At 38.7% G+C, this 14,517-nt stretch overlaps 1 protein-coding gene across 1 annotated transcript in view; it reads left to right on the top strand.

Moving 5' to 3' along the window:
* The window catches only part of LOC102527463 (coiled-coil domain-containing protein 144A-like), a 192,131-nt gene that overhangs the window by 127,295 nt on the left and 50,319 nt on the right, over nt 1-14,517 (top strand). Inside the window, 10 exon segments of the mRNA XM_072951579.1 lie at nt 1,326-1,432; nt 2,713-2,850; nt 4,304-4,386; nt 6,472-6,624; nt 7,235-7,286; nt 7,664-7,733; nt 10,384-10,444; nt 10,532-10,719; nt 11,907-12,042; nt 12,446-12,507. Of these exon segments, the coding sequence (XP_072807680.1) occupies nt 1,326-1,432; nt 2,713-2,850; nt 4,304-4,386; nt 6,472-6,624; nt 7,235-7,286; nt 7,664-7,733; nt 10,384-10,444; nt 10,532-10,719; nt 11,907-12,042; nt 12,446-12,507 (1,050 nt within the window).

Here is a 14,517-nt window from a genome sequence, read left to right as displayed (position 1 = left end):
TCTCTAGGTCCCTCCATGTTGCTGCAAATGGCATTATTTCATTCTTTTTTATGGCTGAGTCGTATTCCATTATATGTAAGTATACCATGTAAGATGGCAGTTTTAAACATCAAGACCCATGACCAATTAGTAACAAATTGGAATTGTTGTAATAATTTAGTTTCGGCCATCTTCTGAACTAATAATCCATTTGATTAACAATTGGGGAGAATTAGATCCAGGTCGATTGTAGTTTTAGTAGGCATTGGAAAAACTCTTGTGAGTCTTAATCACAATTTTTATTACGTGTTGGGGCCCAGTGTTTTTGTATGTAAGACATATGATTCTAAAGAAAGGCACGGTTTTACACACAAATACTTGATTTATACCCAACTGTTTGGAAACACAGCAAACATAAAAACACAAGTGGGCTATAGACTAAACATGGCCCTGGATATGTTCAGTTTGTCTCCACACATTGAGTCAACATTTAAAATTTAGGAGACTTGTGCAGAAATCTACACTTCAGAACTTCTCCTAAAGAATCAAATCTGGTCCCCCTTGAGCCCAGGCTCCTATGTGGTCTGCTCTGCAGAACTGGCCCCTTCTCGGTAGGGCATGTGTTCTCCAGTTTGCTCTCCTCACTTGTGACCTTCACTTACTCGGGCTACCTATGTTGCCTCTGTTAGCATTTGAATGTACAATTCCTGTTGTATATTTTGATTAATATTTCAAGATTTTAAAGACAGTCTATATTAATTAATAGTCTATTTCATATTTTATAATAATCCCTTAAGAGTGGGATGGAAGTTTTCAAATTAGAATGTATAAGTTGGTTTAAGAAAAACTTTTTCTTTACATGCAAATAATCATATTCCCATTGGAACGTCTGCAAGCTTTATGAGATTAGTCATTGTTGTAACTGGATAGGTTATGCATGTTGCAGACAGTATGGTATCTTTGTCCTCAGCGTGGCTCCTTAAAAATGTAGTTGATTCAGCAGCTAAATGGCTCTCTCTGGAGCAGTGTTTAGAGTGTCAGGAGTAGTAGTTGAGCAGTCAGGTAACTAGAGAATGCCTGACACACACTGCGATAGACGCGAAAGTTCTTGGAACCAGCAAATGTCTGAAGTGAGTTTCAGAGAATGACTTCACAGGGAAACTTTCGAGGCGGCCAAGGAGGAACCTTTTAAAGAGAAGGGGCACAAAGGGGCGAGGAGGAAGGGGCTGCTTGTTATTTACCTTATAGTATATGTTTAAGTTCTTTAAGAGACTTACGTTTTTAAATTCAGTTTTGAAATTTATACGTAATTTTACACATTGTCAACTGTTTTTAATATTTTACAGGATAACTTCACACCACTTTTACTCGCCATCAGGGAGAACAAAGAAGAAATGGTCAAATTTTTGATAGAGAACGGGGCAAATGTACATGCAGTCGACAAGCTGCAAAGGTACAATAGTTTGTTCTCTCTCTCTTTTTTTTTTTTAAATCTTAAAGTTGTTCTAGAGTAGTAACAGCCAATCAGAAAGATTAACTTAATAAGAAGAGGATTAACTTAGAATCAACACATCATCAGTTAGGTAGAAAAGCAATTATTCTGCCTGGTGTCACAAAGAACAGTATGCAGCAGGATTCATCTTCCTTTATGATAGCGACTGATGTCATTTGCAACCTGATTTTTTTGGTCATACGATCTTACAGTAGTTCAGGGATTTCATTTTAGTCCTGTTAGTATGGGCTCTAATTTTAATTTACCTTATGAGACAGTGTTGAATTTCTTCATTCTTTTATAACTTTTTTTAACCTCTTCTTGGTCCTTTTTTTTCCTTAAAAGATGCGTATTAAACAGAGAGGAGTTTGTTTTGTCTTTTGGATGACTCTGCTTTACATTACTTTCTTTGAAGGATATTGATGTTACTAGGTTATCACTAAGAGAGTAACTATTACCAGATACTGTGGGCTCATCAGGCTTTATCCTTTTTAATTTCTAGTACACTTTGTTTTTATTTTTAATTGATAATGGTAGAAGAAAGAAAAATAGCTTTAAATATTGAATAAACATTCCCTTTAAAGAAGACAGGTCATTGGTGGATGATAAAGAGGAAAGAGCTGGGCTTTAGAGTCAGACGAGGTTGAATTCCCAGCTCTCCTGCTGGCCAGGTGTGTTACCTGGGGGACGTGACTTATTACCAACCAGTATGTTTCCTGTCACGTAAAGGAGTCGTAGTACATCCTTCAAGGGTGGTTGTGCCTAAGAAAGACCACACGTAGACTATTCAGGTTAGTGCCGGGCACATGCTTCTCAGCGTGATTCACTGCAGCCGTGACTATTTTTGTTGCCATTTTTATTCATATTACTGTTTTCAGCCTGCAAACAGCTTCACCTTACCCGACCTCTAGCTGATTTTAAAGTATTATATTTCAGACTAGGAAAGAAATGGGGAATCCTTTATTTAAATCTTTACCTTCTCCAGATAAGTGACCTCAGCATCCTTTCTTGTCCATCAGAGGACTTTAAATTAGCCACTTCCACTCTGTGCTACCCAAGTAGGACAGGAGGCTTCTGTTTTGTCCATTTTGGCCTTGGAGGTAATTTGCAAAGATGAGCACTCGAGCATGTAAATGGTCAGTTCTCCAGGGGTGGGCAGGATATTAACTTGGTAAAATAGATCAGATGAACTGTTTAAGTTAAGCTAACTAAGTTCCTAAGGGTGAAGTTGTTTCTTTTAGATCAGCACTCATGCTTGCTGCATATCATGACTCACCGGACATAGTCAAGCTGCTGTTTCAGAAACGTGTTGATGCCGATTCTCAAGATGCACAAGGATGGCCTGCTGAAAGATACGCTTGTTATTATGGTTTTAAACAGTAAGTGTTTACATTAAAGTGCCAGTTATCTCTAAACTGAGGTTGGAAGTGACCTGTTACTTGTTATGTGACAGGTAAGAGTTCCTAGTTGGGAGCAGGCACTTTGGGGATGGCAGTGAGACCCTTCACGTCATCAGCTGGAAACCAGCAAAAGGCCGGACTAGTGAGATGGAGCAGTGGGCACAGGGTTCTTTATCTCAGGATTTGTAAGACGTTTACCCTTAGGGTCCTCCTGGTCTCCATTTCGTTCCAGTGTAACCCCTATGCATGGGGTCCAAATAATGTCACAGATGTGATTTTTCTAACTAGTTATTTGGGTCTTGAAATGTTCAGCAGAGCAGAAACTCCTGTATTTTCCTTTGGGGACTTTCTTCTATAATCTTCCTCTTGAATTTTCCAGGAACCTAAGGGATTCCCTAAGATCACAGTGACAGTCCTCTCCCACAAGGCATTGGGGCAGGGCGAGGGCATTCTAATCGTTCTCTTGTTTCCCTTGATTCTGTTGCTGCAGCGTTGGTACTAAAACTAGTTTTAACAGGATCTCCATGGCAGCTGAGTCTGGAGTCTGGATGTTGCTCTCTAAAGAGCTTTAATAAAACTTTAAAAGAAGAAAAGGAAAAAGAAACTGGTCCTGCAGTCGGGTCGTGATTGACCTGTGCTCCCGGGATGCCTGTGCTGATCCAGTTTCCGTGGTCTTCGTGGTGATCGACACGTAAACTTCAGCGTGACGGCTTGTTTAGTTCTCGTACATATGCTTGTATGAGGTCATATATTTATAAATAAATGTAGCTACAAATTATGTAGTAGCCGAGGTGCCCTGAATTATAAACCACGAAGAACAGCTAATCACCGTAATGTAATTTGTAACATTTTCTGAAAACTGCCACATTTAAATGTTACACCTAGGAAAGAAAACACACATTGGGTTTTATCTGGGATTGTCAAATAGTTCCAGCATTTAAGTTCAGGAAGAAATTATTCCATTCTTCCACTATTTCTCTGAACATCTGGGGGATACATTATCTCATTAAATCTTCGTAATACTCATGAGTATTAATAACTAACTGCCTGACAGTAAGATCCCAGTTTTATAAAGGAAGACTTTGAGCTGAAGAGAAGCAACTTTTCCAGGAACAAATAGCTGTTGGTTATAGAGCTGGGACTTCTGAGTTTGAGATACCTTCCATATGTCAGGCTTGCTCTAGTTAACTTGCTGAGCTGTACTGCCCTCAGCCCATGACTACTTCACCTTAACGTTTTTTTCTTTTTTAATTGTACATGCTAAATTTAAAAGTTTGTAGATTGTACAAATTTGAAGTATATGGGACAATTGAAGGTTTGATACTACCTCTGATGTTGTCTGAAATAATCTAAGAATTTAATATATTTGGTAATTGTTTGTCATATTAGTATTCAAGTAGTAATATTTATTTATCACTGTTTTTGTACGTAGCATTTACCAACTGATTGTCGACTACAGAGGCGGAAAGATACCGAATACTCCCCCTCAAAATAGCGACCTAGGACGGAGTTCTGGTAATAAGTTACTCTTGTTGGGCCTACCATAGATAAAGAAAGTAAGATTGAGGAACTTCTGATAATGAAAGAGCAGTGAAAAAAGCCAGTGTGTAAATTTCATGTGTTGTTTTTTTTTTAATTAATTTTTTCTTAATGGTCTAGTATTCAGAATTATTTAAGAAGTTAATTGTAGGTAATTTAAAATCTGAGACAATATTGTCTGAAAAGAAATTCATTTATTTAATCATGGCCCCTGAAATCCCATATTACATCTTTGTGTAAATAAGAAAAACAGGTTTTTAACTTTGTTGTACATTTCCCCTAACATTATAACAAGTTGGCCTTGTTACAGAACGGAATCTTTAATTTTTACAGCAAATGGATTCCATTGGGTAAATGAATGGTAGTTATTGCATAGTGATTAGCCTCACTAAAAAGTGATTGTCTTTAAAACTGGGAGCTCGGCAATACCTTCCTGGTGCTATAAACAAATGGCCAACAATTAGAGCTGCACAGCTGGGCCAGTGTGCAGCATACGAACAAGAGATTGTTTTTTAAACATACCTAGTGATAGTGCAAAAGTCAGGAAAGCAGTGCCTTGTTGAGAAGCACTGGTTACTTTTCACATCATTATACCAACAAGGTCTCACTCTCACCGATTGCATTCCTCAGAAGTGCAAACAGAATGTGACATGTTGCCTTCGTGAGAGTCAGATGTTTTCTTCTCTTTTTTGGGATACTTGTCATGAAACTATAATTTTGTTAGATAGAACAAGAGTTTCTGTTGCCATTAGTTAAAGGATTGTCGTAATAATTACTCAAATAGCACAACTCAGGACTTAACAAACTGTAATAAAAGCACAGAAGTACTTCACATAAAAAAAATAAAAAAAAAAAAAGACTGTGTTGCCTAGGTGTGACCCCTAGCATGCTGTTCAGTCGGAACTGTATGAGGGCACCTTTAACTTGGTAGACCTGGATCAAGCAAAGAACTTCTGTTGTAGGAAATTCAAAGATGGGATAGACAGAGTTTTGGTCTTCAAGGTGCTCATAACACAACAGAGTTGTCCCTGGTTAATGCCTGTATTTTTTTCAAACAGGACTTTCAAAGAAAACGTTCTTATCTGTTAATTGATTCACTTAACAGATGACTATCGAGTGTCTTTTAGGTACTAGGCACCACTCTGACGTTACAGAATGCAAACAGGTCAAAAGCACAGTTCCTGGCCTCCGGGAGGTTGTTACTGTCATCCTCATTTTTATGATTTGCTTTACTTTATTCTGTGCTTACTGTGTCCCAGAGCCCACTAGGACTTTGTAACTGTCTTTCTGTATTTTTTATTGGTATTTAATATGTGCCAAATACTTTAAGTCCATGGTGAGGAAAGAAGTTTTTTAAAAGTGGATAGGATGTCAGGTAAGCCATGCAGAGCGAGTAGAAGTTTGCCAGGGAAGGAGGCAGAAGGGCAGTGTTTGGTGGGTGGAACATCTTTGAAGATTACATTTGGCAGAAAGGACAGCGGTGCAGAGGCTAAGATGTGCTAGTGAACTTTGCAGGATCTGTGAGTTTCATGTTGTTGGTGCAGAAAGGATGCTGTAGGAATGGTTGGGAATGAGGTGACTACCTAGCTCAGGCACACTTCTGAAAGCCTTTCTAGTACTGTAGAAAGGAGGAGGTCTGCTGTAGACCTTGGGAAATTTGTCAGAATGCTTTCATCTGCAAATAATAATAGGGGCCCTAAGTAACAGTGGCGACAGCAACAGGAGTCAGGATTGTTTAGAAGGTTCGGTGATGTCATCAGGATCCCAGATGCCGTCCCTCCTTCAGCTGTGAGGCTGCTGGTGTTTGATGTCGCCTTTCCTGGTCTGCTGATTAGCAGCAGCTCCAAGGATCATATTCTCGCATGACAGTATCTGCAGGCGAGGAGGGCTGCTTCTCTCTGCATGTTTTCTGTTAACTAGGAAGAAAACAGAAGCTTCTGGTAGACTTCCCCTAGCATCTTATTGGCTGGGTTACATCACGTGCTCCTTCCTAAACCAGCCACTGGGGAAGGAGATGAAGTTACTGTGATGGCTGTAGAATAATCATTTCTCTTTTTGCAGCTGAGGAGAGCTTACCTTCTTCGCATACTGGAGCAGAGAATATCCAAGAAAAGTTGCAATTGTCCGGCAAGGACGACGAAGAAGAAATGGTTGTCGAGTTGGGAACCAGCAATGGCAGCTGCACGGATTCACCGAAGAATGTTGAGCAGAAGAGTAAGAATATTCGATTTGAGTCTTAGGGTTTCCTGTTATGACATAAAGCAGGGATGCACAAGCTTTTTCTATAAAGGGCCAGAGAGTCAATATTTTAGTCCATGTGGTGTCTGTCACATCCACTCATGTCTGCCATTGCAGTGTGAAGGCAGCCCTAGGCCGTATGTGAGCGAATAAGGATGACCGTGCCCAGATAACACGAGGCCGACAAAGCCAAATGGCAGGGTGGGTTAGTCCCATGGGTGTCGTCCAGAAACTCCATGCTGTGTGAGCTGGACATTGTCAGTTTATGATGCTGATTCTACTAACGATTACCATTTTTTTGTGAGTCTCATAAAGTTTGGTTGGGATTTTGGTCCTTGTAAACAGCAGTTCACTTTAAGATATCAAATTTGGATAAACACCCTTTTTTTTGATAAATATGAAGGAGGGGAAGTGGCTTTTATGCATTAATTACCTACCAGGAGTATACTCAATATTCACTGAAGTGTGTAGTCCCCAGGTGTGGTCCCAAAGGAATGCTTTTTAACAAAACATTGGTCTTACACTTTTAATATTCTGTATTTTTCTATTGCTGATATAGAATCTATTTTACTTTTTTCTTTAATAGCGGATTTAGTGGTTGAGTTTTCACCGAGGTTTGAAGACATCTCTGTCATCGGGTAGGATTTTATGGATTTTTCAAAATATGTTGACTAAGGGAACACAGAGAAAAGAAACAAGGCTTGTTGAGTGTCCTACTCTGGGTTAGACACCGTGTTGTGTACTTGACATTTGTTACCTCGTACAGTCACCACAACAGCTTTGCAGAGTAGCTGTGCTGTTGCAGCTTACTGTTAGTTAGTTAGGCAGCTGTGGTTTAAGGGGGTGACTAGTTGAGCCGTGATTCCATGGTTAACAAGTAGTTGACCTGTGACTTAACCATCAGGCAGCCTGGCTCCCAAATCTGCTTTCTTATCCCTTAGCATAGACTTTTGTCACTTTTGTTTGTTGAAAGAAATGAACTCACTCATTTTGGATGTGTATTTTTGCTCCAAAGTATTTCACCCAAACGTGATGTTGATGATTCAAGGCCTCCATCAGATGGTGACTTAGACCTTGCTCCCAAGGTAAAGTGTTTTCTTGTGAAATTAATTTTTCTGCTCTGAATTTAGTTTTGCATAGTATTTACTCTTAAAATTTAGCAGTGGTCTGCGTATCATTGTTTAACATTTGTATCAGAAAGTTGGTCAGAGTAAACCATTTTATAAAAATATGACAGGTTGAATTTTTTTCTTCTTTTTTACTTTGGTAAATACTGAAGATGAGGCTGAAGCAAAATGGACTAGAAAATAGATTGTGACAGGAAAACTACTGTGAAAAGGTTTCCCCACAGCAGAGGAAGTGTGAAGCTTGGCCAAGGATAAGGATTCTTTGACTTTTAAACCACACTGACGGCACTTGTATAGTACTCGTGCCTCAGGGACATCTTCAGTGCACACGGCTACTTACTGTGATCATCATGGCCTCTTCCTGGGGCCTTTCAGTTCCAAAACAACGTGGCATGTGTCTTTTTTTTTTCCCCCTTGGACACTTTTTATTTTGGTATCAGAGAGTTGTGAGGAAAGAGGATTTTTTTTCCCTTTACTTCTATCTCTGGTTCTGCATTAAGACTAAAATAATAGTTGAAATTACAGAAGTTTAGAAATTAAAATTCTGTTTCTCAAAATCCACGATATAAAGAGATTCCTCTGTGTTTTCTAAATTATCTCATTACGAGTATATTCAAAACTCTTCATCTAATTGAAGAGTACATGTTTTCCTTAAAATAACAGCCAGCTCTCAAAGTAGACTCCTAATAACAACCATATGATAAAACCTACTTCAGAATTCTTTTGTATTATAGTTTTAAAAAGTATGTGCAGTCCTCGTGTCCCATTCTAAAACTTCAAGTTTCAGATATTTTGTAGTATAGTTATTTACATACTCATTTTATAGCCCCTGCATCAGCATACACCGCTAGAGATTAGGGAACGTAATTGTGCATTTCCTGGAGCACCGAGAATAAGGTCTTAAATGTAAGAAGCATTTTATTATTTTTGAATGTGAATGCATGAAGAGACATGGAATTCTGCATCATGCTACAGGTACTATAACATGCACACTCTATCATAATGAAATCTATTTGATGGTACAGGTAATATAATATGCGTACTATGTCATAGTGAAATCTATTCAGATTCTAAAAATACGACTTAAATTTCTATTCCCTTTGTTTAGGCTGTGAAAGTTCAGTTGTTACGAGGGGAAGTATGTCATAAATGCCAAGGAAATAGATAAGAAGTATATGAGAAATAGGAAAAGGTTACAGTCCGTTTTTCAGTGTCCACCAACTGTGAGCTTAGAATTTGAGATGAAAACTTTTTAACCTTCTTTTAGCCCCCTCTAATGTTCTATTCAATATATCTTTTCAAGCTGTATATTATCCTTAGAATCCTGACCACCAGTTCTTTCTCTAGGTGGAAAGCTGATGTGTTAGGAACTTTTAAAATCTATTTTTCTCTCTCTCTCTAGTAATAATTTGCAGCGTTCAGGTAGGGAGAGAAGACCACGTTCAACTGAGTGACTTTGACAAAATTTAACTCTTACTATTATAGTGGTATTTACAAACAAACAGTTGTAGAGTAATACAAGTCAGCATTATTGGGGATATACTATGAACAAAGGCCTTTGTTTTATATATATGTTTTATATATCATGTATTTTGATATTTTTATAAAACTTGCTGAAGAAGAATATATATACTTTCATATATAATTTATATATTTTTACATATATAATAAAAAGGTAAAACAGAGGCTTTCGCTCATAGTATATACATCCCTGACAATACTGATACATCCCTGATCTATTATATACAAATGCTGAACTATATGTATTTCTCCACATGCCTTGTTATACTTACATTTTCCTTTTTTTCTTGCGTGAAGTTTGTACTTGACTAGTCCTGTCTCATTTTTTCTTTTCTTCCTCCTCCCCACTTTTTTTTTTTAATGATTTGCCCCAAACCTGATATTTCTTTGCAGAAAACACTTCTTCAGTGTCTGTTCTTTCAGTCCGTCTCACTCTGCCTCTGTGAATGTATATTAGTGACAGCTTTCTGTTTACTATGTGTGTGGCTTTCACTCATGAGCCATTGCCCCTCAGAATTACTTTTGCTTTTATTCCTCTTTCTTAGAAGTAGCTGAATTTGAACAATCATTTGTCTTTAGCTTTTTGGCGAATGGAATAGAAGTAGCTTATACTGTTTGCTGTTCTAACTCATCCAAATAAGATACTGCTAAAAAGTAAACTCTCATATTTCCCCCATGAGAGATTATTCACACATATATAAATCATGCAAGCACATTTCAAAATGTAACAACTACTTCAAATTTCTTAATGTTAGTTTTTTCAATAGGATTCTAAACTATCAGGGGTATGTTTTTGTTCTAGGTCATTTTGGTCAAGAAAGTCATCTAATGGATACCATAGTGCTTGTATAATAATCAATGGAGGGTAAAGAAAGTAACATTTTAGGACCCCTGAGGTCATCTCTCATAATCCTCACCCCGTGAGAAGATGTAGGTTGGTAAATGACAGACCCAGGACTTGAATCCATATCTGAATGACTCCAAAGCCAGCGCTCTTTGTGTTAGATCATCTGGGAATGGGAAATGTTCTAATTACTGTGTTCAATTTCATATTTGTTGTTCTTAAAGCTGTTATTTTCTTCTCTAGAAAGTCCGACATCCAAGATTCGCAAAGCCAGTTCAGGCCAGGCAAGAACCCATGACAAACAGTAAGTTATTTGAAGACTGTCTTTTTGCGTTTTCACTGATGAGAAATTATAGACAATTTCATCTACCATACCTTGTTTTCACTACAGCAGAGGCAAAAGATGGTGTTTCGAAACCAGAAACTAGCACTTTCTTTGAGGACAATAATTCTAATAATGAAAATGAAGATGCGGTTACAACCTTTTCCCAACCATCAACCAAAGTTCCAGGCTTTTCTCATCCTGCCTTCCCAGCACCGGAACCTCTCGCGTCTTCAGCGGTCCTTGGTGTTACAGAGGCAAGTTGTTTTGTTTTCAACTTTTCCTTCCTGTGCTTTTTCACTTACCATCCCCCTGATTCTCATGGGGATGAAAAGGATCCTACACAGAAATGGAAGTCTTCAAGATCACAATAGAAAACAGTGTGATAACAAGAGGTACACGTGCAGGACTGAGATTTGTAAAGGTTGGTGGCAATAAACAGTTCTCAAATACGCCATGAAGAAAAGAAAGAATAAGGAAGCAACTGGAAAGAACAGCTGGATGAATATGAAGATGGGCAGGGGTACAAAGGGGAAGGGTTCATCTAATAAGGACAAGATGAATATAAAGATAAACGAGTGTCAAAATGAGAGAGATGATTATACAGACACAGCAGAAACAGTGGGGTTAAGTGAGATTATGATAGAAATTACCTCAAATTCAAGTTAAGAGAAGGAAAAGTCAGGTCATGGAAAAAAGTGCTCAGACTCTTCTGAAGGACATAGAGCTGATTTTATGAACAACAGAAAGAAAATGTGATCCTCACCTTTTTTCTTTTTGGTTACAGAAGTTTTTTTTTTTTTAATTCAAATGTAATTGATGTACAGTATTGTATGAGTTACAGGTGTGCGGTAAAGTGATTTGGTTATACATATATATGTACATATCTAATTCTTTTTTCTGTTTTTAGAAATCCTCATATTTAAATTAATGAAGCAGTGTCTTATATTTAATCTAGCAGATTTTGTCTCTCCATTCTGTCCCCAGTAACTGAGTCCTAGTTTTCCATGTGACTTCTCATGCTGTTTCACACCTCGACCTTGGGCTCAGGCTGCCCTTTTTAGAACCCCCTTCACATCTGCTCTTTGCACTGGGTCTGTCTTTTAAGACACAGCCTGGTCTTCCCAGCATTCCCGGAGCTATTGACATGCAGCAAGTCTCTTCTCTCCTTTGTGCCCTTACTGTATCTGTTCACTTCAGGTGTAGAGCTGTTGAATGATACTTGTCTGTGTTGACTGATTTTCATGTGTCTCTGCCTCCCCTAGAATATAGAGCAGAATCTGTCTTGTGTATTTATTGCCAGCTTCTCCCAGGAGAATGCCTATGATCTGATGGATATAGTAAATATATGTTGTCTTCCTGACTGATTGATTGAATGACCAAGTGTGGGAATATGATGTTTTCTGAAGTTGGGTTTTTGTTACACTTGGTTTTGTTTTTATAGGAAGAAGCAAGAAAGCCACAAACTGGGGGAAAAGAGAACGGCAGTCGGACCGTTGACAGTGTTCTAAAGGGGCGAGCAGATCATAGCAAGTTGATTTCTACTGATGGAGATGGAGCACACAAAAGTGACAAAGGTGGTGAGTCAATGAGCATCTGTGGATTTTCTTCTCTGCTTAAAAGCTAGTATGGTTGGAGGGGGGAGGGTACAGCTCAGTGGGAGAGCGCACGCCTAGCATGCATGAGGTCCTGGGTTCAATTCCCGGTACCTCCATTAAAAAAAAAGCTAGTATAAAAAATCTGAAGTGTGTAAATCCAAATACGATATCCATTTCTCCTTAAGTGTTTTTCTTTTGCCATCTTCTTTTATAAATACCCCAACTGCGACCAACTTTTCTTCCAGAGAATGTTTCAACCTTCTGAAATTCTTTTCTGCCACTTTAATTTATTGACATATTCATGAATCGAGATAGACTTATATATATATTTAAACTTCCCAGTGGTATGTGTTCTCATTAATGTATCTGTGACTGCATTTTGTAGGTGCAACTTCAGCATTAGGATTAGAAGAAAAGGAGGATGTCAAATCACCCTTGGATTCTGAGGTGCTGCCTTCTATTATTATTATTTTCAAATATAAGCATTGCGTGATGTTAAAACATAAACGGAGGGATGTTTTGACTTTGCTTTCTCACTTTTGCTTTTGCCCAGCAAAATTATTTCCTCATTTTAACCTACACTTAGTAAAGTCATTCCGTGCCACATGTCATACAACTGCAGACTGCACTTCTGTTAATTTTCCAGACTCACCTAATGGAACTGGTGTATGTAGTGCAAAAACCAAGGCTTAGAAGTCATAGGGAATCGGTTTGGGTTCTGAAGTTACATTTTCTAAAAACTAAAGAAGATGTTCTTGGTCGGCCTGTGACCAGATGTTTGTTTCTTTGTTATAAATTAATGTGTAAAACCCTTAGTGAGATTTAGAGAGAAACAGGTTGTACTTAAAAACACACACACACACACACACACACACAAGAAAACTGTGTTTTTGTTTTACCACTTTGACCTTGAAAAGACAGTGCTTGTGACTTCAAAGTATTATATTTGGATTGTCAAGTAGATCTGCAACGAACATTTCAGGAGAAGCAAAAGCATGGGGAATAGTAATAAGTATGTGGGGTTAAAATACCAGCAGTTTGGTTTAGTGATGTTTCACTGAGGACAGCCCATTTCGGGTAGAAAATAGCGTGCACTGAGTACCTTTATGGCGACCGAACTTGAAGGCAGCTAAGCACAGGGTAGTGATGACCTATTCCAAGGTGATGGCTGTGAAAAGAGGTCAGAAGAGCCTGAACTCTTGGATCTCGGCAGCTCCTGCCTAGTGGTACAGCACCGTACTTGAAGTCAGGAGATGTGGTAGCATCCTGGTTCTGACCCACTGTGGGATCTTGGAAAAACTTGTCTGACTTGTTTGAATGTCAGTGACCTCGTTCAAAAACATGGTGCTGATACCTACCTCTCAGGTTATGTGTCATGAACAAAAATGTGGTAACAAGTGTGAAAACACATTGTCAACTGAAAAGGGTGCTACAGAAATGTAAGGCAGAATGATCACAGTGGCCACTAGTGACCTACTGAAATGTTGAGGACACTTTTTTAAAATCTGAAGGAGAATAAAATGGGAAATTTAGAGCGGGCATGGGGAGTTCTCATTTGGGGTGTGTTCAGTGTCAGTAAACTATTATCGAACATCTCCGATAGGTATATAGTGCTTTGGTACTTGACGCCTTCTGGGGATTTTTAGATGTTTTGACCTTAAATAAATTCCTGTTCCTGAACACCAACTAGCACCAGGCAGTTAGACACTGAATGTAGCAGTTGAGGGGTTAGGCTGTAGTGGCAGGAACAGAAGAACAAGTAAACAGAAACCCTGTATCAGGGACAGTAAGTCCTTCACATAAGGAATGTGGAGAGCCTGAGGTTCGACAACAGTGGGGGAGTTTGTAGTTAGGACGGGGGTGGAGTAAGGGTGGAATTTAGGTAGTCAGAAAAGAGCTGAGTGTGACCAAAGCTGCCAGGTGACGGACAGGAAGGAGCCAGTCACACGAAGGTCCAGGGGAGGGATGTTCCGGACAGAGAGAACAGCGGGTCACATCTGCTCATCACGGTACTCCAGCATCTTGGAGTGGCCAGGAAGCAGCAAGTGGGTAACCGTCCTTAGAATCACTTTTACTATCGTTGTGTGTAGAAAGGAGAACGTGCATGATAAGGGCCTGGCACATGCGGATGGTCACTAAACACTGTTCTTATTCTTCCCTAAGTAAAGTAAAGCTTATGGTACTTTTTTGAAGAGCTGCATAACTACATTTAAAATTTTTCTGCTGTTAATTTAAACATAAATGTTTTTCTTTCTACTTTGGTACTTTATTCAACTATTTTTCCTATCAATAGAAGTTTTATCAAATAATCGTTAGATTCTGCTAAGCCTTTCTTTACTGAAATGTAGCAGTTTCCACAGTGTTCTGTTAATACTCAACATGACAGACTCCAAGGCTTCTTTTCGTGCCAAGTATGTTATTTTAATATTAAAAACAATGTCTGTCCTAAGAAACATT

Source organism: Vicugna pacos, chromosome 28 (assembly GCF_048564905.1).
Source record: "Vicugna pacos chromosome 28, VicPac4, whole genome shotgun sequence".
NCBI lineage: Eukaryota > Metazoa > Chordata > Mammalia > Artiodactyla > Camelidae > Vicugna > Vicugna pacos.
This window is presented reverse-complemented; position numbering and strand designations above follow the sequence as displayed.